The sequence below is a fragment of the Poecile atricapillus genome, chromosome 2, assembly GCF_030490865.1.
Source record: "Poecile atricapillus isolate bPoeAtr1 chromosome 2, bPoeAtr1.hap1, whole genome shotgun sequence".
NCBI lineage: Eukaryota > Metazoa > Chordata > Aves > Passeriformes > Paridae > Poecile > Poecile atricapillus.
Window position 1 is genome coordinate 41,702,103 of NC_081250.1, and position 26,353 is coordinate 41,728,455.

At 36.8% G+C, this 26,353-nt stretch overlaps 1 protein-coding gene across 1 annotated transcript in view; it reads right to left on the reverse strand.

The window, feature by feature from the left end:
• The window catches only part of OSBPL10 (oxysterol binding protein like 10), a 112,479-nt gene that overhangs the window by 77,480 nt on the left and 8,646 nt on the right, over positions 1-26,353 (reverse strand). Inside the window, exons 2-3 of the mRNA XM_058830692.1 lie at positions 4,219-4,400; positions 2,352-2,431 (exon numbers count right to left, since the gene is read on the reverse strand). Of these exons, the coding sequence (XP_058686675.1) occupies positions 2,352-2,431; positions 4,219-4,400 (262 nt within the window). The remainder of the gene's footprint in view (positions 1-2,351; positions 2,432-4,218; positions 4,401-26,353) is intronic.

The window sequence follows — 26,353 nt, forward strand, 5'->3', positions numbered from 1 at the left end:
TAAATTCCCAACATTTTATTTTCTGGACTGTTTAGTTTAAAAATACAGAAGATAGATACTCTCAATTTGCGCTGTGTCTTACAAAAGCAGAGAATTAAAAGTGCTTTACTAAAACCATTTCAAGTGAAAAGTGACCTGGCCTGATTTGTAACACAGAACTAAGGAAAGTAGCTTTCTTCAGCATTATATTTTATACTCAACAGATTCAAGCTAATCAAAACATATCTATTCCAAAATACATCTATACTCCAACTTCCTATTCCAAATTTCCATAACTCATCAGTCTTTAAGAAAAATGCAAGAACCCTCTTCCTACTACCTGAAATATTTTTTCGTTTAGTTCCTCTGCTACAATTGTCCAGTATCCCTCTACTAAGGAAATCCTTTTATTTTCTTGCACAATGAGCATAAGAACCAGCAGCAAACCACAGCATTGTTGGTCACTATGCAAGAATACAAGCAATCCAGTGACATGCTCCTCATTCTAAAGCCTTCCTGCTTCCAAAAGCTGTACCTTAGATCTTCTGTGACAGAAACTGTTTCGTACTTATTAGCCTTCCACTCCTTTAGTCAAGACTTTCAAATAAAGCTTTGCTTTACAAATATTTTTGAAATCTATAAACACTTTTGGTGTCCAAAGCATCCCAAAATATTCTCCACTTTCTAGTCATGTCTTTTTGGGGCCCTTTTTGGGGTTTTTTTGTTTTGCCTGTTTTCAAATCCTTTTCTTTGAGGCTCCCCATACCAATATTATTATTAACAGCTAGCAAATACTTGCTTTTCAGCCACTGCAGAGCACTTACTATACTGATTTCCTCTTTCCATTATCATCACCAGAAAAAAAAAGGCTACGATGAAGCCAAATTTCATCACACAGAGGTCCTCCTGTACAGAAGAACAGCAAATACAATTAAGAGTACTTAATTTTCCCCACTCAAATTTTACATTTCAGAAATGGAAGGGGACTGACAAATTATTTACTACAAGTATTTAACATAGTTAGAGCAATCTAAGTACTATCCTTTTTTTTTTCCTGATAATTTCTAAAATTTTGCTTGCTTTCTTTGGACCACTACTAACTGCTGTTTATTTTCACTGTTGTAACCAAGATTTTTCTCTTGACACACTAATTAATTCAGAACAAAATATATAGATACTACTCCTGTTGAAGGAGCTAAACATGGAAAGGTAGTCTGAACAGAAATTATTACTGAATGCAACAGTTTTTACCTAAGGAGGAAATATCATCCCAACTTCAGTTCCACAAAGACCAGCTTCAACTAAATTGCTGCCATTCTAAACGAGATTTTGCTATTGAAATAGAATAATTTATTACAAGCAAGAAAAAAATAAAAATAAAGCCAGTATTAAAAAATATTATGAAAATTAATAGTGTAGAAGTGTAAGAATTAGTGTGCCATTTCACAAGTCTCTGATATCATATATACTGAACAGCAGTTTTACCACCTCATCACAGTTAAATTATAGATGCTAAACATTTAAATGCATTTAAGAAGTGACCAGAAAACATACTGAGGAATAAGTCCTTGATGGAATTGAGTATAAAAAGATGGCATCACTATCTGGCACAGGAGCTGCAAATCAACAGCAACTGTAAGACTACCTAATCAAGTAGAGTTGCACCCCTCTGAGTAGTACTGGGACACATCCATATAAAAAAACTACATTGAATTCCAATGCACAAGAATTTTAAAAGTACCAAAATAATCAAGCTACTTAATTCTCCTTCAGAAAGGGTTTTATTTGTACCACAATTCATGCCATTTTCGCTTGGAAGTCAGAGACAGCCTCAACCCATCATTTTGCTATCTTTCAAATCTACACAGTTGGTCTTTTTACCTGCCCAAAATATTTAGCTGTTTGAGGACAAAAATCGTGGACCACTAGTTCCAAAGAGATGTAACATAAATTTTCATATGATGAGCTCTTTCCGTTTTAGTAAAGATGATGAAGAATGACTGCTGCTAACATCTATCTGAAGCTTCCTATAATAAAAGTCATGAAATTGTATAAAATTAAATAAAACTACATTAGTTAATACTTTTAAATACTAATCAGGACATCATATTGTATTTATTAATAAACTGTTAATTCAGCCACTCTATTAACCATGCACTTCGCTAATTTATTATAAACAGGAAAATGTTTATTAAGATCACTCAAACTGACTTAAGCCTGCTCCAGTTAGTGACAAATGACAACTTGCTGCTTTTACTCAAAACCCTCTAAACATCAACCCACTAATTACAGCAGCCAATCATCCAGACTATGCTGTTCTCCACCTACTCCACTTAAAACATAATAGTTACTTCTCACTCTTAATTATTTACCTTAGAATCACTTTCCTTGTGATGTTTGGCACAGGATCGAAGCTGAGTTATCCAGTATTGTTTCTCCTTTGCATCAGCAGCTAGAACAGAAACAAGAAAATGCAGGTGATCACACATTCATCAATACTTATTTTGCACAAGAGGTGACAGAGCAGGACAGAGAGGGAAAGGTTAATTATTTATTAGGATGCAGTATAAATCCTAATAAGTTTTAACTTATAAGTTAAATCCTTAATCCTAATAAGTTAGATGTGTTGCACTGAAACACTTAAGTTTTTCAGTGCAACACATCTAACTCTGTACTTAAGAGACCCGCTGGAAGAAATAAGCTTGAGTCTTCTTCATAGCTATCTCCTCCACAAGTTAGCAAAAGCAGAACTACCTACCTCAAGAAGGTATTTTTGTTCTAAATTTTTCATCCACTTTTGTTTTACTTGTCTACGTTTGTGAAGGACAAGGGCCACACCACAGCATTTAAATCCATAAAAGCTCTACACTCAGGTCGTCAATCAGCTACCAGACAAGCTACCAGTTCCCCAGATACTTAAGTGCTTCTAACAGAGTTCAACCGAATCTCTCTCTAAACCCATGTCATTCACATGCAAATTAAAGACACAGGAATAAAAGTCACAATTTCCCACACACATCTTTAAAAGCCAGCTTTAAAAATTATTGAAGAGTTTGTCTGCTCTCAGATGGCTCCTGTGTAATATAGTAAGTCTGTTTAGGAGAGAGGCTGCTTTTTTTCTTAACTACTACAGGAATCCTCATTAAGAATTGCAATACAGAGTTGATAATTTAAGTAAATATTTTCTCTTACTTCTTCTGCTATTGAGTACCTTAATGGTTATTGACTCAGAATAAAAATTGTTTACTGATTTTAATCAAATTCACAGACATCATTCAATTAAAAGGAGCATATTATAAGCATTTGATAATTTCAAGTGATTGGAAAAGCATAATGAAACAACAAGTGTTCATGATTTCTAGCTGTGCAACTTCCAAAGCATTTTGACAGAAATTCTCCCTGGTTGTTTCTGAATTCAGTTCTGTATATGAAAGAGCAACACACTATACCACAGGGGACTCCTGCATGCTCAGTCTTGTTGGACAACTGATAAACTGATCAGAATAAAACTAAGAATACTTCTGTTACACTGCATTATGCAATTTTTTTTTAAATAACAATTTATTTTTTATAAATTAGTTTGATTTGGAAGCATCATGCTCAATCAACCATACTGAAAACACCTTAAAATCAGAACACTGCCTTTTTTTTTTTTTTTTTTTTTTTTTTTGTAAATATTCCAAAGTAACTCCTATATAACCCTATATTGTCTATCTTACACTTGGGAACAAGGGAAGGGAAAATTTTACATTAGAGGTGCATTCAATTACTCCAAGACTGATAATAACATAATATCTTAGCAGCCTTTCACTGGCATTTTTCCTTTCTCTGACCCATCATCAGATTCATTACTGCACATTATCTACAGGATGGTGGCAAGGAAGAAAAGTACTAGAAAACAAATGTTATGCTGTTTTATGACAGCAATGAAAGCAGCTTTTTGCTCATTTGGAAGCAAATAAGATGCAGCATTCAATCAAAATGCCACAGTAACAGATTACAGAAGCCACCTTGAGGTTCCTTCCAGCCCAGAAAGTCTATACATTGTAAAGTCACATGTACTTAACTCCAGACCACTCCTCCACCCTGTATTAAAATATACTATGTAATAACAGAGCTGTATTGCTACTACTTTCTGACAGCACAGGGAAGTAAGAGAAATGAGACATGAGAGACAAGATGCAGAAGTGGGAGTGTCAGAGCGCAATAATTCAGCTGACACTGTGAGCAACACTGTACCTCTTAACTTGTACATCTCTCCATTAGCAGAGTAGACCACTAACATGTGTGGCACTTCATCACTAGGTGATATTATAGCTCCAGCTAAAGACAAGGCTCCTCGTGGCTTTGGGCTCTGGTTTTTAGTTTGTTCATTCATGAAATACTGCAGAACTCCCGTCTCAAAGTCCAACACAAAGTACCTGTTGAAAGAAATTATAAGCATATAGTATATCCACAGACGTTTTCATACATTTACCCAACAAAGAGCACAGATTGATCTTAAATCAAGATTATGGTTAAAGTAATTTTTGTTATTACAACTTCATAAGGCATTGTTATTTGGTTTGGTTTTTCAGGGGTAGGCAATTGATTCCTTTATTCATAACACAAGCCATTTCACAATAAACCAACACTGAAAGGTCAGACAAACAAAAAACTAACTAGGTTGCCCAAGTGCTCTAAATGAAAGTGAAGGTATTTCAAAGTTGGTGTGTCAGCCTCAAGAGTTGAAAACATTTATTTTTTCCACAAATAAACCCATCCTTCACAACAGCACAGATCCTAAATTCCATTTCCCTCTGCAAATCTTCTATGCTATTACAAAGAACAATTATTTAACAGTAACCCTTGACCAAGAAGGAACAGACAGCAACATCTTGGCTCACCTGAAGGTCAGTCTACTACAACCCTCAAAAGACTAGAGCAAAGATTACACAAATACAGGTTACCTGCCCTTAGCTGCTTCTAAAAAACCAGCCCTAACAATCTGGGTAATCCACTAACATGGGCATTTATAATAAAAACTATTTTTGACTGTTCCTCTATGACAAGATTACCACAGGTCATATGAATTTGTGTACAATATTTCAGAAACTGATTATTCAGACTTCTGTAGCTTTGTATATCCCAAATTTGCTCAAGTTACCACATTCTGTCTTAGCTCTTTCACAATATCCCCATATGCAGAACATCTCTAACCTTTCCCATCACAGAACATTTCCAGGATTCTCTTCACAGTCTGCAGTTATTGGTGGTGGTCTGCTCCTCTCTTTATTCATGCTAAATAAGCCTGGACATGATGCAAGCAGTTATTGCCTAAGATTTACAGAGTTTCAGACATTTTGTTTAGCACACCTTCTTTTGCTGCAGTTATGCTTATCTCTCTACGGCCACTGCCTTCACATCAGAACAAAGATCAAATTCTCTTTCAATTGTTACAGATGAACAACCCTGTCCCAAAGAGTGTATCACTATACCCTTCACTTGTGCCCTGACTCAACCTCCCACAAGTACTTCTGCATCCTTTCCCTCAAGAAACAAATGGAAACCCTCCCTTTTACAATCAGATAGCACATCACCTTGCCTCAACAGGTTATCTCCAAAACAAGGACTAGAGGAATGGCTACCACATTTTCAATAGTAGTGTTAAAAATAAGGATACCCTAAAAGGAAACTGACAAAATTGCATTTTACCTTACTGACTTGTATTGTACCAGTTCATAACCTTCCTGTTGTGTTTCACTTCTAAATGATTTTGCAATACTACTCTTCCTCTTAAAAAGCATTTTTTTCTCTTCAGGTTGCTTAGTAGGAGAAAACAAAGTGCTTAACTGCAGGGAAAAACAGCAGAACTGGAAAACATTTCTTTTAAAAGTCAAGCTTGCATATTTCACAGCAAATTTTAATTTTGCTCATTCTCATTTTTCCAGATATTCTGGGAATATCTGTTACATACTCAAGAGAAAAAGCAGAGCACTAGACAAAAGTGATGCCATGTCCCTGAGAAAACTACACTGTAGCTTGGCCCTAGAGTAGCTTCTCCCCATCATCTCTGAGCTCAGCAGACAAGTCTAGACTTTACATGCAGTGATGTTCATTCCGAGCCTGTGCCATCCTCATTATAATTTCATTGTCCTTTTATTGTTCAGATACAAATAATTTATTTCAGCCTTTGTTATTTAGCCATTTTTAATCGATTACTACTTTGGAAATCACTGTTGTGGTTACTAAAGTACAGCTCTACAATTAACAAAAGGAGGAACAACAGCTAGAGGAGAAAAAAAGGGGAAGAAAAAAGAGAGGCAAGAAAAAGTCTTTTCTTCTCCTATTGAGACCAAAGGATTTGGGGGAAAAAGTTCCTCTATTAGAACAGAATCTATTAAGTTACATAAACGCTGAGCACTTCAGCTCAGAAACTTCTGCATGCTAGACCAGCAAAGCACTCCCAAAATGACTGTAAGCTCCACAAAAATGAGCTTCGCATTGGCTTAAAGCTACACCAGGGAAGGAAATCAGCCATTTGAGTATAGAATATACCTTTAGCAGCATAATGACATCAGACAGCAGCAACTTCTGCAAATTCCCAAAGAGAGGTTGCATCCTTCCGCATCCTTGTTGTCACTGCTACAGCACTAGTGTTAACTGCATTTCTAGCCAACCAATACCTATTTTACGTAGTCTCAGAGAAACAGAACATCATCACTGTACCTTGTACCTTAGGTTTTTTGTGATGATGTCTTAGAAGCCTGTAAAAGCAAGCAATGTTTCCAGTAGAAATCAAGCAGTAATTTTAGGAAAGAAAAAAGGTAACTATTTCTCACAAGCCCTCGCATCACCCTTAAGTATTCTGCCTTCGTTCTTGTCCCAAAAGGACCAGGAACTTTTCACAAGCATCTTGGCCATTACACTGTTCACATTACACAGAATCAAGCATTTCCTTTTCAAAGGTTATGGTTTGATGTGCAACTCCCCTCTTCACCTTTCACACAGTGGTATCACAGAAAAAGACAAGAATAAACTGCACAGACAACTACAGCCTCACAAAAGAAGCAGGGAGATAACACACTTTGAAAACTGCTAAAAGGATAGAAAAAGCCAGGAGAAGGAATAAGGAATTAAATGTCAAATCAAGCAGTGCAAGGCTTCATACAAAGGAGGTAGAGGAAGGAGGAACACAAAGAGATAGGAAAAACAGGAGCAGCTTTCAAAAACATTTTCTCGCATCACAGACCAAATGATGACCCAGTTCCGACCATCACAAAAACACAGAAGAAATGGAGACCAGAGTCTTTCATTAACTGAGGATGGAAAAGCATTACACATATAAAGCAGGACAGAAGAAAAGTGTACGTGTCCCATTTTAGAAGCGCTGTGCAACTGAATCAAAAGGACAGAGATCTCTTTTAACTTCAAAAAGTCATTTGTTCTGCCTAGCAGGGAAATAACAGCACTAACCTCTTTACAGCTGATTAATCTTGCCACCTCATACTCATCCATTTCTCTACTGGCCTTGCTCACATTCACCCATGACGTCATATTTCTGTAATTAAATCTCAGATACCAGTGATGAAAACATACTGTTTAGAGAACAGTCAGGCAGAAGGTAGCAGAGCCCAGTTACATCATACTTCTCATACAAAAAATTAGTGCTATAAAGAAACTGTGTAACAACTGTTACTGAAAAGCACTTCCAAAAGACAGCTGAATTTTTCTGTTATTCCAAAACCAGAATAACAACTTTTTTCTTTTAATTAATAATCTCTAAAAAAGTTTATCTAAAGGTAAGGTAGAAAATCACCACTTAAGCATATTTTAAACAGTTTTAACTACTTAAGCACAGTCCAAAATAGACATGCAAAATTACAGGCAAGAGAATCCAGGCTACTTCACAAAAGAAAAGCCAATGGATTTCTCACTTCAGATACAGATCCATTCAGACACTAAAAGCTTCCTGATCCTCTGGCCCAGCTTCCCTGAGATCCATCAGGATACTCCCCCTCTGCCATTCCAACTGAATGCAGAGCCATTACCAACTGACATCAATTACAAACAAAAACATTCACCACACTCTGCAAAGCTGAAGTCTGACACTACCAGAACTGATACCTTTTAAGTCACCCAGGAGTTTGTCTATATGGCCTGGCAGTAGTTTAATTCTCTTTTACTTCTCACATTTCCAACTTAATGTCCTCTCTGCATAAATCCTAAGTCTTATAAATTCTACAACTATCTTAATTAAACACTTGTGTTTCACCATGTCCTTCATCTATTCACTCATTCATTCATAGCCATTTAAAAAAAAAATTTAAAATGTCAAGCAGAACAGGCATGTTTTGCCAGGAAGTGTAACATGTTGCCTTCTGAATTCTTAGAAGCAAAGGGTCAAACACTACTAATGATGTATTTTAACTGGGTTTGCTTCCATTAAGATGAGCATTTATTCGAGTAATAATTATAACATGTGCATATAATTATATAATATTATAATAATTTATCATTAGTTCCTTGTTCAAGAAGACTTTAAAAAAAAGCAATGACTATGCTTTAAAGAGTAATAAAATTCTGGTAGTATAGCAGGAGATGAAAGTGCTCTACCACTAGGGCCTGTCAACAAAGAACAGCAGCTTAACAGCTCTTCCATAAGAAAAACTGACATTTCACCAGTGTAACAGATTTAAGGCAATAAAGAATTTTTTAAAAAAAAAATTTTAACGCCACACATAAGTATCAGAAGCATGATACAATCACATCCCATGTAATTCACTCACCTCACTGGATCTAAGAATTTTAATTTTCCCATTTCCAGTCAAAATAATTATTTTCATATTCTCCAGTGAAAATTAATACTTTACACATTTCTATGTATTTCATCACTCAATTACACATCATAACACGATGCACTGCTCCTTGAAGCTGTCACTTGGATACAAATCTGCAACCCAAAATTATGCCCCCAACAGAAAAACACCTCAAAACAAGTTTCTCCTTTTCTTCCCTTATTCTGAACACATCTCAGAAACCAACCATCTGAACCCATGTTTTCACTACTCCGTAATCCCAAGAAATTTTCAATGTAGGATTGCTAAATCTTTCCATTGTGTAATGCATTCCTAGCAATTTGAGTACTCCTCACACCCTTCTTTCCCATTTCAGTCAGTTTTCTGGACCAGATTTTGTTAGCTTCCAGTCTGAATCCAAAACATGACAGAGGTTTTTAATAGACATTTGCAACTGGACAATTATAGTCCCAATAAAATCTTCCATTACTCTTTCCATCTTCTAGGACAACCTCAACTCTTTTTGAAAGCAGCATTGTATTAATTATGTCCTTAGATGGACAGCCTACACTGGAGTCCATGCTTCACAGTTGGACTCTGTCTAATCCTAGACTTTAGGATTAAAATTGGTATGTATGTCCGAATACTGCACACTAGCACAGACAAATCCTTCTTCCTGAAGACAAAAATCTTCCAATTTTCCATAATTTCCAAACAATAAAATTGTTTTCATTATATTGTGATCTAACACAGCAAGTACTTCTGGATGGAGAGGGATGCTGGGTTGTTTCCACAGCAGGCTAGCTCTGTTCCACCTTTTTGGAGATTTTTTTCCCCAGTTACTTAACTCACTGGTGCACAGAGGAACTTTTCTTTTTGAAACACCACTTTAGGTCTTCTAGACATCTTTTCTCCTAAGCCAGTCTCACAATACATACTTTATGATCTGCTTTTTATTCTGCTTTATCCATAAAAATGCAAATTAATTATATAAAATACATTTATTTGAAGCAGAACACTATTCGCTCAGATTTAAAACCTTGATAGGCAGCATCACCTTCCCTATCACATTGGAATAGTAACAATTCATGTTTTTTCCCGTCTCAGACTGCTGAATTCATCATTCCAGACAATGTGACAAATACAATGCTCTACTCCATACTTCAGCACCAAATTAACTCAAGAACAGAAGCAGTTCACAGCAGAAGAATTTCACTACCTTCTTCAACCACTGTTCTCAACACTTTTGAGTCTCCAAACACATTTTCCTTTTGCTCCATTTCTCCCCCCAGTCACTGCCAGCAGATATTCTTCACTGATTCCACAACCCTCTAAGGGAAGATTTTCAAGAATAAGGAATCAAACTAGTCTGTAATTTTCTTCCTTTTTTATTTTTTTTTTTTTAGGAGTAGTTTTAAACTAGGTGAGAACTGTAGGATAGAAAGTAAATTACTGTGTCAAAGAAAAGCAAAATTTATGGCTCCAGGAACTGAATGAGATGTCACATAGAAATATTTCATTTTTAGGAAACTGTATCTTATTAGGACATCCTGAACACCACATTTATACAATTGCTTCTTTTTTTTCCCCTTTTACCTTGATCCATAAAATTAATGGAATTATTCAAGCCAACAAAGATAAAGCATAGCACGCACACATTCAACAGCCAAGGACTTTATTATTAAAAATTATCTCCAAAGTTGTCATTTAAAGAATGATGATCAGGAGAACATGCTCACATTTCAGTAACTCTACCATCCTTTCTGCACCGAGGTTCTCAATTTATCATTTTCTAACATAAGAAAGCATTAAGAACCACAGAATTCATTAAAAGCTTTACTGACTTTGAGCATCCCTGTATGAAAACTGGATTTTTAGAACACTAATTTTTCAGCATTACTGGAATTCAGTCAAGATGAACTACAATTTGCTGGATATTTTTAAATGTGCTCTGCATCTAAAATGCGGTTAAGGAACAGAGGAAGTATCCACAGCTAATAGATGAACAGCTTGTTTTTGCTGATCAGGCACTTCATGATTTTAACATCCGCAGTATTCTCACACAAATAAAATATTAAGAGAAATCTCCTTTCCTGTCTTGTCAAGTCCCACCAAGCTCTCTTTAGAAACCAGTGTCACTTCTTTCCCAGTGAAGAAACAATTCCTACTGACCAGCTCATCAGGTTATCAACCTCTGCTTACAATGACAATTATTTTCAACTGTCTGAACACCTCTGCAGTGACGAGTGCATATGTTGCCCAGATTTTATGGAAGAGAGACTACAGTAAGGACAAACATTAAAAACTGCTTAGGGCCTGCTTTTTAGGAAAGAGGGAGGAAGAATAGGCCTAAAAATAACGTATCCATTTGTATCCATCAGGCTTTGAATTTACAGAGACTTGTGGAGAAGTACATTCATCTATGCTTCAATACAACATGGCCATGCTGAGGGCTAGCAATTGCAATTTAGGGGCAAACATAAACAAAAAGTACACAGTTGAGTTTGACACCATTAACAGCACCTACAGCCCATCACACTGGCTGGCTATCCAATGCTACTTTGTGCCATTTAGTAATCCTTGCCACCTTCCTTTTCCTTGTTCTGAATTCATTACTACTTAGCAATTAAGCAGACTTAAATTTTTGTACTGCAGGTCAAGAGGAAAAGGACATAACTGGGGGAATAAACGAGCTGCTGTAATTTTAATTCTGGAAATGTTATTACCCAGCTCGATCAGGTCACAGATTAAAAACAGAGCTTCCAGGCAGGAAAACATGCTTTTCTGCATAAGAAAAGCAACGATGACCTAAAACAAAACAAGAACCGAGTCCTTACATGTCACTTCTAATGAACTGCATGTAGTGAAAGACACAGTTCTATGAGATTATAAAGCAAGATCAAGGAAACACACAAGATCTAGAAAACTAGTTGTACACACACCAACCTCATTCCCCATCGGAGGCGAAGGCAATGCTCTGCGTAACAAGGCTTAGTAGGTAAATTAATTCTCACCAAAGCAAGTCCACAGGAGTTGTTTGCAATCATCTGGACAATAAAAAGAAGGAAGATGTCTGGTTCATCTTCTCCTAGTCCCACCTTTCCACTTTTATCCAGAAGCAAGGCTTTGCTCCTTTGAGAAAGTAAAATTACAGAGAGCTACTTTGCAGTCTGTATGGACAACTGCTTCCCTGCTCCAAGTCTATGTGCAATATTGTTCTGTCCCAACTAGCAATAAAAATCCCACCAATAAACAAGCCAGCTATCAGAAATCAAGTGCTTCTCTTTCTTATGTTACCCCTATATCTAGCTAGTGTAAAGCTATCTGGGCTTTACACTCAGATGTTTAGCTTTCACCTAGTCATCCTTAAGAAGATGCGAAGAAGTAGAACACATGAAGTTAGTCAAAGAATATTCTAGTTGCAAAGTACCTTAAGAATATTCAGAGAAAGAACTGCTAGAAGAATTTATTACCAAACTTGGTGAGAGTCAGTTAGTAAATGACAAAAACTAATTTGTTTTCATTTTCATAACAAATCACCTACCAAGAAAATCCAAAAGCAAAAACACAGGAAAAAACTCCCAAACCTAAATATGGGGGGGGAGGGGGACACACACTCAAAATTGGAAAAAATCTGAGTTTCTTCCCCAAAATAAAGAAAACACATATTTATGTAATGAGACAATCAATCATACCTAGCTTGTGAAAGCTTTTACACACTAATATTTGTAAATCCCTCTACTCACATTAGCAGTTATTAAAACTGCTGCTGAGCAAACAGCTGCATTATTACATAGCTTTAAATATCTCCCAAAATTACACCAGCTATGCCAGGAATCATACTGCCTATTCTTTTCTGTAACACAAAGCCCCACCAAAATTGAAAGTGATAAAGAAATATTCAACCTTCTGAAAACATGTCACTTTTTTGCTTGACACTTTCTGTAATACATTTCAAAAAATCTGACAGGTTTGGCAAGCACACTTCACATCAAAAATTGCCAAGTGCCTAGCATCCATTCATCTTCCACTAAATACTTATAAAATAAATAGAATTAAATAAACAGCTTAGACGGTGGGCCTAACATACCAAAAAATACAACTCTCCAGCAAACTAAATACCAAATCTGAAGGAAAGTAATCAAAAAGAAGGCAGCACTGCAGGCAGCCACTGGGAAGGCAGCTGCTCAGAGCACTAATGAGTCCAACAATGACTGACACTACCATGTATTACTCTTTCAAAAGCCTCTCCTTTAAGTGGAGATGTGCACACACACAGAACACACTTCCAAGATGGTAACATATGAAGATAAATCAATAATGAAGTGAGATTTGACCAAGGGAAGTTATTTTATGGAGATTTCTTTCTGCTACTTGTCTCATCCTGCAGGAGAACTTCATGGATTAACTAGAGAAAATGTGACCTTTGTTTGGTCTTTCTGCTACTTGCTATTACAACGTCCACCAATGAATCAAATATATTCATTTGACAGCCTGGTTCTCATGAAACATAATGAGAGACTCACAGAAAATTCAGTCACCTAACATAATGCTCCCACAACACACAGTCTCAGAGCCTGGAATTGCTGGTTTTGTATCAGCATTACCATGCAACACAATTTAAAGAAAATCATACCCCACTAAATTAGTGAGTCAGCCAGATCTAAATCACAGTTTTATCTCAAAATACTATCATCTGTAATCCAAATTCTCAACAATTTGCATCTACTAGATTTTGGCAATCCCAAACACAAACACCCCTGAAAAAGGCTGTTGAACAAAAAACTGACATTCAGTTGAAATATCCCCACAACCCTCTCCTTCACCTCAGCAACTAGAGCTTGCCCTCTGACCTACATTGCTAGAAGGTCATAAAATGTATGAAGGAAGCAGTAAACCCTCACAGAGTCAAACACCCTGTGTCTAAAAAACACTATCTTCCATTGGCTGCATCCTAAGCCATATATATTATATATGTTATATAATATATAACATATATATTATTATATATATTATATTGTTGGCTTTTCACAAATATTAAAATGAATGTTATATGTATAAGGTTAGAAAACTTTGTTATATTAATATAGTTTCTTCTATTTCTGTTATTGATAAAACTTAGAAATAGTAGTATAATATACATATATGTTGAGCTATGGCATAGTATTAAAACAAAAACTACTTTTGTTTGTATAACCCAAAGACTGAAAAAGATGGTCAGAGACCACCCCTCCATTCTTAGATTATCTTGTCCAGATGAGGACAGCAGTGACCAGAGCTCTGGGGGAGGAATTTACTGCATTTCTGTTATCAGGGAATGTAAAACTCAGTGGAGCCAAGAAGATTGATTTATTGACAAGGGGGCGAGTCAAAAACTAAACATCCAAAACTTAAGAAGAATGTTTGAATCATGTATGAGAATTTATGAATATGTAGTAAGATTCTGTTTTTAAGGGACAATCCTTTGTTAGTAAAGTGTGCTCTCTTGGCTGAATGCAGAGACACCTGGCCATATTTGTACACTTTATTTTTATCTCCTAATTATCTTTCTATTAAACTTCTAAATTCTATAAAAAATATGTGAACCTCGTTTTTCACACCTCTTACTTTCACACTGGTGTACCAGTGATGAATTGAACCCTTATTCACAGAGGTAAAGTTGGTTTATGTTTCCCTGACTTGTACCTCCCAACTCTTCCCCTCTCTTCCCCAACAACTTGCATTCCTCACTGGTAAGAATTAACCCAGCCCTACTGTTATTGAATATTATGTCCCATCTAGGAGAAGCACCTTCAGACATCTGTAGATTTTGGAGCTCTCTTTTGCTGCCAAGAATTACAGATCAAATAGAGAAAAGCACTCAGCTATGAGAAAACCAATATGACCCCAAGTTTTTATGCCAGACCTGATGTTAGTTAGGATTTCACCTGGAGATAAAATACTTTCAGGGACTGAAATATTAATGAAACAAACAACAAAGGCACAGGGAGTGACCCTAGACAACAGCACAAACACTGACACTGAGAAGGAGACAAGCACTGGATGACCAACCAAGAGTTGGCCTAACACTTCCAGGCACAAATATTAGGCAAACTATTCAGGTAATCAGACCACAAAACAGACAGCAAAGACTGCAAATAGAAGTAGCTCAAATTACAAGACTAGCTTCAATTAGAGTAGCTGTAGAGTAGTTCAGCTACTTTCAAGTACTGCTTTTTGCTCAATATAACAATGAGAGTACAGAAATTAGGAGTATCATTCAAGTAATATCTTAAGCCAATTACAGAGACAAAAGGAGTCTGTTATCTCAGCCCAACTGGCCCTATTTGGCACCAGTGTCTCCACATCAAATGCCACAGAAATTATCTATGTAGGTAAACTCTAATGTTCCTCATGGGTGAATACAGTCCCATATTCAACAATAATAGCCCATAGAGGTAAGTCAGGAATCTTCAGGGAGTTGACCTGCACATAAATAAAAAGGAGTAAATGTCAATGCAAGCAAAATGGCCATTGGAGTTCATTCAAATTCATTTTTACTGCTTACTGGAAACCAAGGTTGCTTTAAGACACACTGTAAAAACCTCAAAGGAAAGACATGCAACTCTATCAAAAATTCTATTCTAACACCTGCATCATTTTGTATATAGTAATTATTGAACTAAATAGCTAAATCACTGAACTATCTTTACTATTACTTCTCTCTTCCCTCATTTTTTATTTTTGAACATGAAACATAAAAGTTTAGATAGGATTCATAAACTGTCTTAGTAAAAAGATGTCACCAACCTAAAAGTTCTCAATAGAAACATGTTGCTGAAAATTAATCAGAACAGTCACATCGTGATTTATTGAGACAGAACATCAGTTTTACTACAACCACTCTGCTGCCAAAAAGCAAGAGACAATCTAGAGAGGAAATGAAGTGGAGGGTTGAAGAAGCAGACAAGTGGAACAGTTTGGCAATGGGATGTGCCAAAAGGTTTTCATTAAATCTCCCTAAAACTAAATAAACAGAAGTCTGAAGAATCATTTGATACTTTAGTCTAAAAAAGCACTTCAATATCTACACTTCCAACCACAATCCAGAGCAAAACACTCTCCTGCACCAGATTATATGTACATTGGGCTAATAATTAAGTTAGTGAAAATTGAGGGGTTTTGGTACTTCTCATCAATTTCAGAGATATTTAATTCTGTTCAAATTACTGATATGAAATTCTAAAGAATGTGACACACTTCTGGAAACTAAAACCCTTTGAAAAACTTTGTTTAATCTTATTTACATTTTATGTAATATCCGTGGATGAAGACTTAGGAAATCAGCACAGACATCCTCTTATCATTGCTTCCATTCTGTATGAACAATTCCATTTCAAAACTACTTTACTGAAGAAAATACATGAAATAGCTTTGGTATTTCTCAGTATATATATCCTTTCAAATCAGTTAAATAAAGGGTGAAAAAGAAAGTTAAACTTACGGTATGAGTCCAACTTATATCTCCAAACTCCAATCATTTGACTTAGGCTGAAACATGTTTACACCACAGTCCACAGCAATGGTGCAAAATAAACAAAATCTCAATAAAGTATTACATCACATAATTGGGCAAAGTGAAAAAAGCAGCCCTTAAAAAGCACAAGTGAAATCAGTTGTAAATTCTCTCTCTCCCTCCTAAAGGAAGAATTACTGACTCGCTCTTTAAAACCTAGTTCAGCTGAACTGGCCTTCCCCTGTTTAATGTCACACAGAGCTCCTGCTCTGTCGCCTTCCCTCCTCTGTCCCCATCACTGCCCAGTAGCACCAACACATCCCAGTACAGCCCATCCAGGAATGCGAGCTGGAGTCAGAATAACACAGCCTGGTCAGTCTTTGGGTAGAAGGGAAACTTTGCAGAGTCATGCATATGGCAAGAAAAAAATAAAATAATTCCTCTGCAACTACAAACATCACATGGAAACCACTGCATGGTCAGTATTTTCAGCTGTAGGTCTGTGTGGATACACTTGACCCCAGGCCATAATTTAATACAGGCTGACTAAGAAGCCACAGGTCTCATGCCCTGTGGTGAACCTGTGAGCTGGAAAGCTCCTGACTCAGGTACAATGGAGTGAAATTGCCTCAGGAAAAATATTTCAAAAGGTGGCTTAAAAACCCAAAAATGCAAGTAACCAAAGTACATAACAAGATAACAGCTCAAATGAAGACACCCATCTGGTTTACACTATTGCCAAGCAGCCAACTGCCAACAAAGTTCACTTCTTCAACTATTTCATAAGTATTCCTATCAGGATGGATCCATCTGGAGCTCCCCCTGAACTGCAGCTGAACTGCCAGGTGTCTCTCCCCCTGAACAGGGATGCCTCTCAAGGTTTAAGATTCCTTACTTGACCAAGAGATCCTTCCTCACGCAAAGCAGAGAGATCCCTTATGTGTGACAGATTCTGGGAGACAGACTGATAGCATGCTGAGTTATCTCTAATGAAACACTGCCAATCCACATAGCTGCTTAACATTATTACAGATATTGTACAGATAATTCCATTACAGATTAACTTTCCTCCAAGTCTGAGACTAAGACTGAATCCAACTCCACATATATCCACAACGAGTTAAGAAAGCAAGGAGGCCCTCTCTGAACATTGTGACTTAACATGAGGGCCCTCCTTTCTCTTCTCATCCCTGGTCTACATCTGAATCATTCTAGCTTGATTCTATTTCAACTTTCCTGTGTTTATTTCTTCCATTCAATAATTAATAAGGTGAACCTTGCCATCAAGCTTATTGAACCTTGTTAGACCATTGCTAAACCTTTCTTTAATTCCATCAAATTTATTTAATTCCATCAATTTATTATTCTGCCTCTGTAAAATGTATTGCTGCTTCTCTCTTTTGAGTGAGGTGCATAATCTACTCATCCACAACAAGGTCACATGCATTTGTGATTGTATATAGTAGTCCTGACTTGACACCACAGAGGAGCTCACTTGTTACCCCATTAACAATTTTCAACTACCCCAAATTCCTGGCAAGTAAGCTCTAACTCAATTAGGTGCAACTGTTTTCTCCCATGCTGAAAACACAGCCTGGGAGAAAATAGCCCAAAATAACAACAACTACTTTACTAATAAGAATCTTAGACAGTCAAAAAAAACCCCACTATAGTAAGAACAATTTGCACCACTCAGCACCAGCAGTCCTGCCAAATTAGTTTCTGCTGTGCTCACATTTTAAAATGACAACACTCCTTTCTTCAGGAGCCTCCTACATTGCATGACGTGTATTTCTGTCAAATTCACTGTCACATCTTACTGAATGACTGAGAAGAGTGGCTGATCAGCTGCAGGTAACTACTTTCAAACAAAATTTGATGTCATTCTTAATACAAAAGCAATCAGTCTGCTCTACAAAAATCAAACTCACTAGTAACTTTTTAAAGCTTAACAATTTCTGCTGTCATTTCCATAGTTACAATCACACTACTATTAAAAACAATTTGAGAATTGCTGATCTAATCCACCCTCCCACACAAAAATAACTCCTTTGCCATAACCGAAACTATGAACTTTTGAGCTAAGAATAGCTATGAACCAACAGCTTCAAATGAAAGTTTAAATTCCTCCCTTTTGAAATAAACTAGTACATGGGTATTAAAGAAATTAGTCCAATAATGACAATATTATAGCAAAACCAAATTATTTAAATATGCTGACAATGTCTCTGCTTATCAATGGCATAAAGCAGAATGACCTGCCACGAAAAGATAAAACTATGGAACAATGAAATTACTTAATGAGACAAATAAAACATCTCTTAGAGTCTGCTTCTAGTTCAACTTCAGATTTTTATAGCCTCTCGGGTCAGGCTGGTGCTCTCCCCTCTAGGTAAAGGTAAAAACCAATATTAAATATATCAAAAACAGCAGGCTTTTTTCCACATGACAGGAAGTAGCATTAAGTTGTGAGATATCTATTAGACTTGAAGTTTAATGGTTCTAGTAACAGCTGAAACCCCAAATCTTACTTTTAGTGCCCTAACACTTAGGCTACATTTTAAACTTCTTCATGAAACTCCACAGACATAATAATGAAATGCTACAGGGAGATTTGGAAGAAGGAAAGTTGTTACAGCTTAACCATTTCCTCAATTAGCAGATATAACAGGTGCTCTCCTTCAGTTACTAGAAGTCCACAGCTTTAAAAAACAGAAGTAAAATTACTCAACCACACTAATTTCTTTCCAGTAATGACCTAGAATTTATTTCAATGTCTTTCCTGCAAGTGTAGTTTAAAGACTTCTTCCACTTAGCTTCTTTCCTTGTCCCTAATTATGATTAAAAAATCAATTGTGTGTTAAGTACTTCTTTACTTCTCTATTTATTTGTAGTCTTTTTTTAGTTTACTAAATGTTATCAACTGCTTGTAATCAGTGTTAATAGATGCTGCTCCTTAGATGATAGTTTCTCTTACCTGACACCACAAATAGACAACATATTTATTTCTACTTCTTCTGTCCCCCAAAAAATAACTCCTCTCGCTCACTGTATTTGAGATATCCAGATTATAATCAGAAATGCTCAAGCCAAAAAACAGTGGGTAGGGAAAAGTCCAGAAAGAAATATCCCAACTGAAAATTTGAACTATAGAGAAATGCATTTTATTTTAACAGTCATTTCAGAAAACTTACTATTTCTCAAAATAAAACATTGTAAAGCAGTATTATTAATTCACTTTATGCAGCACAAATTGTTAAGTCTCTTTCCAAACAGAGATTTGACATTTGAAGGTCTCTCCTGCTCTGCAGTGCTCTTAGGTACCCTACTACCTGCCTTCACCACACTCCTCAGTACTCACACTGATCCTGCACTGCAGCATTTGACAAGGCACCCTTCTCTGCTTTTCATTTCATTTTGAGCACTGAGAAGGAGACAGCATGATAAAAGAACAGTAAAAACAAAAAAATTTAAAAAATTAGTTGGAGAAGAAACTTCTTAATAACAGACAAAAACACCAGCAATAAATGTGGTGTATCCTTAGACTCCTCTAAGAGTAAACTTCATGCTTGCTGTTAAAACTACAGTAGCCAGCTTGCCCACTAGGCAGTCTCTGAAAGAATGAAAGAGCAGATAACAATGCACAAGAAGTATTTCAGGAAAAAAAATGATAGCAGGAATTTCGAGAAACAGAACCTTTTTCCTGTAAAGGGAAACACAAAAGGTAGTTTCGGTTTTTTCCTTCAGCAGTATAAACATGCAATTAAAGTGAACCTTTGAACCCTCTGCTGGCAAATGTGTACAGAAAGAAGGTGATAGGAGAGTGGAATAAACCAACCCACAAGTGTAAAATACTCCTTAAATACAAGAGATCCATCCAGGAGTCCAAGTACCTAACAAAAGACAATACCACCGACAAACCAAGCACGAAACAAATGGAGGCAATAAATAAATAAATTGCCAGAGCAGAAATATTTTTCACATTTCCAGAACCAAGTTAATTTCATAATTCTATTATTTTTCTGTTCAGAAGAAGGCAATTCAGCATTCTGGTAATTATATTCAGTTGAGGAAATTATTTAATGAAAGTTAAAATTCAACCTGAGAGCTCAGAGTAGGCATTTTCAGCGTCTCAGACATCTGTTCCTGATGTCCTGGCACCATCTTAAGTAAAAAATATCTGTGAGAAACTGCACTATATTTTTGCCTATACCAGCTGCTTTCTCTATTACTAGTGACAGCTCCACTCAGCTTTCCAGCTCCCTCAGTTGAGACACCTATTTCCACCTCTTGTGCTCAATCTGTTCAAGTGCCACTTTTGAAAAATCAATTTTTAAGCTCAACGGGAATAAAATCTACAAAAAGCATCACGTCATTAGCCTCCTCTCTGGAACCTGAGGTCATAGTTCCTCTACCTCTAATTTTTAGCACCTGTAATATTTTCATATTTGATCTCCTTACTTGCAAACATTTTCTTCTCCTCAGTCCATCTCCTATAGCACCACTCTCCCCTACACCCGCTGCCACAGTATCAAAAACAAGATCAAATAAATGGGAGAGAGATCCTTAGCACATGGAAAGGTGGACAGGCAGACTCATATCATTTATCTGATCCTGCAGAAAAGCTTAATATTCCACTGCCAACCTGTTTGTTCAGCTCAAGGAGCAAGACTACAGCTGGCAGCTGCTCAGCTTTTCTCCTTCAAGGCTTTAGTTCTTCCATTTAAAACTAGCATTGAGAAAAGATAAGAACCTAAGCAATGGGCGGTTGAAAGCTGCTCCAGACTGCTTCGATGGTCCAACTATTTTCTGCAGCTCATCCCTCAATTTGGGGATTCCCAATAGAAAACCCATGCCCAAGGAACAAGCCTCCCACCAGTTTTCAGTCATCTGACCCCTCTACACTATTGGAGGGAGACACCTCCAATACTTCTTCCTCACAGACAGGAGCACACTGTGCTACAGGAAGCCCTGAGATATATTTGAATAATCTGCCAGTCTTTTGGTTCACAGCACAGCAAAATTAGAGTATCTGTCACAGGATTTCCTTTGGCCAACAGCATTTAAACCACTGAATGAAACAAACTGTGCCATGCCTGCGACCTCTGGGCCCAGAGGCTATGGATCATCAGCTCAGTACAGCTGATTGCTCTCACCAGTGAGCTCCCAGCACAGCTGAACCTCAGGCCATGCAATGCTGTGGGCAGCCAGCACAAACCACAGCAGCAGAACGCTCCTGAGCAGAGCATCACCTGCCTACACACCATAAGCAGCACAGGGCATGCGAGGACATAAAGGCTAGAAAAGCACTGGATTACCAGAAAGCTGCAGAAGCAAACAAGCAGTTTGAACCCCTGAACCCCTGGCAAGGACAGAGCAGCTGAATGTGGCTGTCACAACCTACAGGTTATCAAGTGCTCGCTGCAACCCCTTCTCACATTTGTGAGCTCTGCTCACATCAGAGAGCTCTGCCTTAAGATTCTGGCTGTTCTCACAGCTTCTAATGACTATCAAGTCTAAATTAGTATCTTAATTAGAAAAGAAGGATAAGAGTACCAGTGCTTTTCTCAGCATAATTACATTTTCACTAGGGTTTTTACTATCAAAACATAATGATTGGAGAGAAAACTAGCAGTCCTGTTACAAGGTATTTAATGACAGGAGAAAAGCAAGGAATTAGAAGTTCCTGGTGTTCCAGTCTCTGGCTGTGTTTTTCTCATCCCAGAGCAAAGTCCCAGCTAGACAGAACTACTCCCAGATCAGGTGCCCTAGCTTTCACTTCTGGGGAAAATTATCAGCTTTCCCCTAACCAGTGCAATTTGGGACTTGGGAGGAAAAGAGATAATTCTGAAATAAGCCTCAACAGCATGTTTGGATTAAAGTGGCCTCCCAGAGAGAAAAGAAGGAAGAGAAAAGAAAAATAGGAACAACACATTTTATCAGCAGCCTCCAGACCCCTTGTACTACCTCCCTGGTGATGACTTTACTTGGCACAGTAAACTGCATTCCTTATTGGGTGTGGAACAATTGCAGATATACTGTATGACACCTGGTAAGTATTAAATGTATACATAGACTTAACTGGACAGGACTTGCATCAGCATCAATTATAACAGTAGTTTTTACAAACAGAATACACAATCACAGAAATTGATTTTTCTCAATCAAAAATAGCTTGAAAAAACAAAAGAGAACAGAGGTACTGGCAACAGAGGGGTGGACAGGGAAGTATAGCATGATTACACCATTAATTTTTTTTAAACTGTATTTCACACAGTGATCTTCTACAAAAGGAAGTAACTGTATTAATAAAGACTGTCATAATATGCAAGATTTTTTTTTCTCAGTACATGTTAAGGACTGGTAAGCATTTATGATTTTAAAATGACAAAAAAGTTTCAAGTGTATTCAAGACTACTCTTTGTTTGATCTTAGATCCATTAGATTTCAAGTTGACATCTTTTCAATATTCAGAAGCTACTTTGTTGAAGTCAACTTTTTAAAAACAAGAACCTGTCAAAGAAAGATACTGACCCTACTGCATTACAGTAATGCAATCCAATGAGGTTCAAAGCATAACCACATCCCTTCAATGGATGTTATTGCATAAATTTTCAATTAGCTGCCTTGAGTCAGCAGAGTTCTACTGAGGTTGTATCACAGTTCACTGACTTCTTTGCCAGACCTTCAGAGTTCATCCTTGTTTTGCATTGCCCTGTCCTCAGCAAGAATCATAGCCAGGAGATAGAAACTCTTCACTGTTACCTTCCAGTCTGCAGCTAAAAACATCAAGGAATAAAAAACCTCAGGAAGAAATAAACTTCCTGTAAACTGAAAAATGAACGCTTCAATTTGAAAACCATCTTGTAATCAATCAATGAGTCATTTGTAGATCTCACTGTTACACCAAACAAAGAAAATATATATATATATGTATATTTAATCTAGCAATCATTTAATGAGGAAAGATGTGGTCAGTTAGAGATCCAGCATCTCTAACCTCAGGAATGTTAAGCATCACATCTGATGCTTCAAATTTTGTGAAGTACCTGTGGTGCTTTCAGATGAAAAGTAAAAACATTTTTTTCCAAAAAAAAAAAACCTTTGGGTGTTTTAAGAAGACGCTATCACCATGAAATATGGTGTTAAAAGTTTAAACAATAGAGCAGTTGTGCTACAAACCGATTTTAGTAAGTATTTTATTTTTATTGAGTAATGCATTGCAATACTGACAAAGACATAAGCTCATAGGTGCATATTTGTTTTTTTCCTTTACCATTTCTAACAAAACAAAGTGAAACATCTTTTATCAGAAGTGTGCTTATCTTCAATCTAGGTCAGAGTTACAATGCCTATACAAAGCTTCTGTATTCAAGAATCTGGCTTTCTAACACCTGCCTCACATTCATTTAGCTATTTTTGGCTTGTGGACAACTTTATGCTTTCCACATTACTCACGTAATTCATGTGGAAGGAACTCATAATAATGAAATGTGATTGCCACCAGCGAAAGGAAAACAAACATTTTAAAGGTCATTTCCAGGAGAAAAAGATACATACATGATGCCAGGAGACACCAGTCCCCAAGCCAATTCTTCATTCCTCCATTCCACTCTGTACTTCTTACACAATCAAGGGAATATTCTCTATAGCTGTTTTAGACACAAAGTATTATGATATATTTGAAGTGAATACATGAAATGCCAGATACTTTCTAGCAGGCAAATGCCTTCTGAACACATCTATTTCAACAATAATTTTTGTGCAAGTTGATGGAATAAAACATCTGGTTTTAAATTTGTTCTGTGTTTTTTTACTGCAGTGGTTATAGGAGCTGTTATTTTCACTTTCAAAATGCAGATAATTTATCATCTAGATTCTCAAACTTGAACCACATGAATGTTGGCATTTCTCCCAACTGTAAGTTTCATTTAAAATATTATTTCACTGGCAAAACCTGTTGGACAAGAAATATTTATTTCGCTCTCATATACAAGGGGCTGAGAACTCATCTATGTTATACTAATGCCATTTTTTTGTACTACACACAAATTATGTATATCCATATACTTCTTATTTATAGAGAAACACACAGAAATTAAAGAAAAAGAAGCAAAAGGCAAGTTAAGGTCTTACTTTGGCAATTTCTGAAGTTCTCAATTTTATATCTACCCTTCTGTTTTTTCTTCCCAGCATTTGAAATTTTTCTTGTTATCCAGTCTAAAATGTTCCCAGTTGGGAAGAATGAACATTTCCAATGTAGTATTTTCTTTACACATCATATGGGAGAAAATATGATATACAAAGTAAGAATTTTGATTACCAGATCAGCATGCTGGTTTCCTTCCAGCTCTTCTGCACCCAGCTTGTTCAAACAAAGCTTTGCAGAAAACAGATCTTACATCATCTCAGAAGAGCTGGAACTTTTCAACTTTCTGTGCCAATACTTCACAATCCAATAGTGTTTCCCTTGCCTTTACTCTTAGGACTATTAATTCATTGACTGAAATGAGAAGTTTCTATGTTTAGTCTTTATCCTGACAGCTGATATGCAGCCATCTTTACCAACTATCTTCTCAACACTGTCTCTTAGAAACGTATGTATAGTGTCCACGGAATCCATGACAGTGGTTTCATCAACATGTTGTGAGATATGCAGAGCATTAGCCTTGATCCTTCTGAAGAAAGAGTATTTAGATTTATGAGCAACCATAACTTCTGAAGATGTTTACACATTAGACTGCTGCTTTGTACATATATGTATTTCTAGAAACACTGTTCTACAAAAATTCAGATCATCACTGTTCTAATTGAAAATGAAGAAACAATACTTATAAACTTGAACAAGAAAACAGTTTCATCATTACAGATGCTTGAATTCCCATATAAAAAATACTGTGTTTAAAAGGGCAAAGGTAAGTCTAGCACATTAATATTATTAATATCCAGGTGGACACTGTCAGTAGCTTCTTCTGGCTGCTATTCACATCAGTCCTCTACTTGCCTGAAATTAGCTCTGCTACAGAAGGTGGCAAAAGGAAGAAACCAAAACCAGAAAAACCTTCACTATGCATTCTGCAATTTAAAAAATACTACTTTCCTCACTACTTCTTGTGTGCCGTTCTTAATGGAAGTATTAAAATGTATAAATAAGAACAAATTCTCTCAACTTGGGTTTTCAAGATTTCATTCTGAATCCATGTTATACAACTTCCAGACTTTTGTTTTTTAAGAAGTAACGGTCTTCCCTTGTGCTGTCCTCAGTTGAGCATCTGTGTCTCACTCCTGCTTCTTCCCTTTCACAGAATCACAGAATGGTTTGGGTTGGAAGGGACCTTTAAGATCATCCAGTTCCAACCCTCCTGCTATGAGCAGGAACACCTCTCACTAGAGCAGGTTGTTCAAAGCCCCATCCAACTTGGCATTTAACACTTCCAGGGATGGGACATCCACAACTTTCCTGGGTAACCTGTGCCAGTGCCTTGTCACTCTCACAGTAAAGAATTTCTTCCCAACACCTCACCTAAACCTACTCTCTTTTTGTGAGAAATTATTCCCTCTTGTCCTGCCACTACACGTGTTTTGCGTTCATCAGTCCATCCTCCAGATGCTTTATTCCCTTTTCTAAAACTCTCCAGCCATTCTACGCCTTTCTTTCCTCCCTTGTTTCATTACCAAACTGCCCCTTCCTTGTACTTGCATAATAAAAATAGGATGAATTCCGATACACAAACACAGTGATCATAGAACAAAGCTCACTAAGCTGGTAAGATAAAACAGGAGAAAACCAGAGAAGTGAAGAAAGTAGAGACAAAACCCACACTACACTTTAAGGTGTGGAAGGCCAACCTTTCAGCTAAAAAATAACCAAAACCAAACCAACCAACCAAAAATACCAAATGTTTGATGCTTGCAGCAGTGACTAACCAATTGATACCCAACAGCCAACACATTTAGCCTGCAGGAGGGTCCTAAACAAGCACCAAGCATAAAGCAATTAGTACTACACTTCAGTGTATCCCTGTCTTTTATTTTGAAGACTCCTACTCCAAATTTCAAACTGCCATTTTAACAAAAAAATACCACCAACAAAATTGTTAGG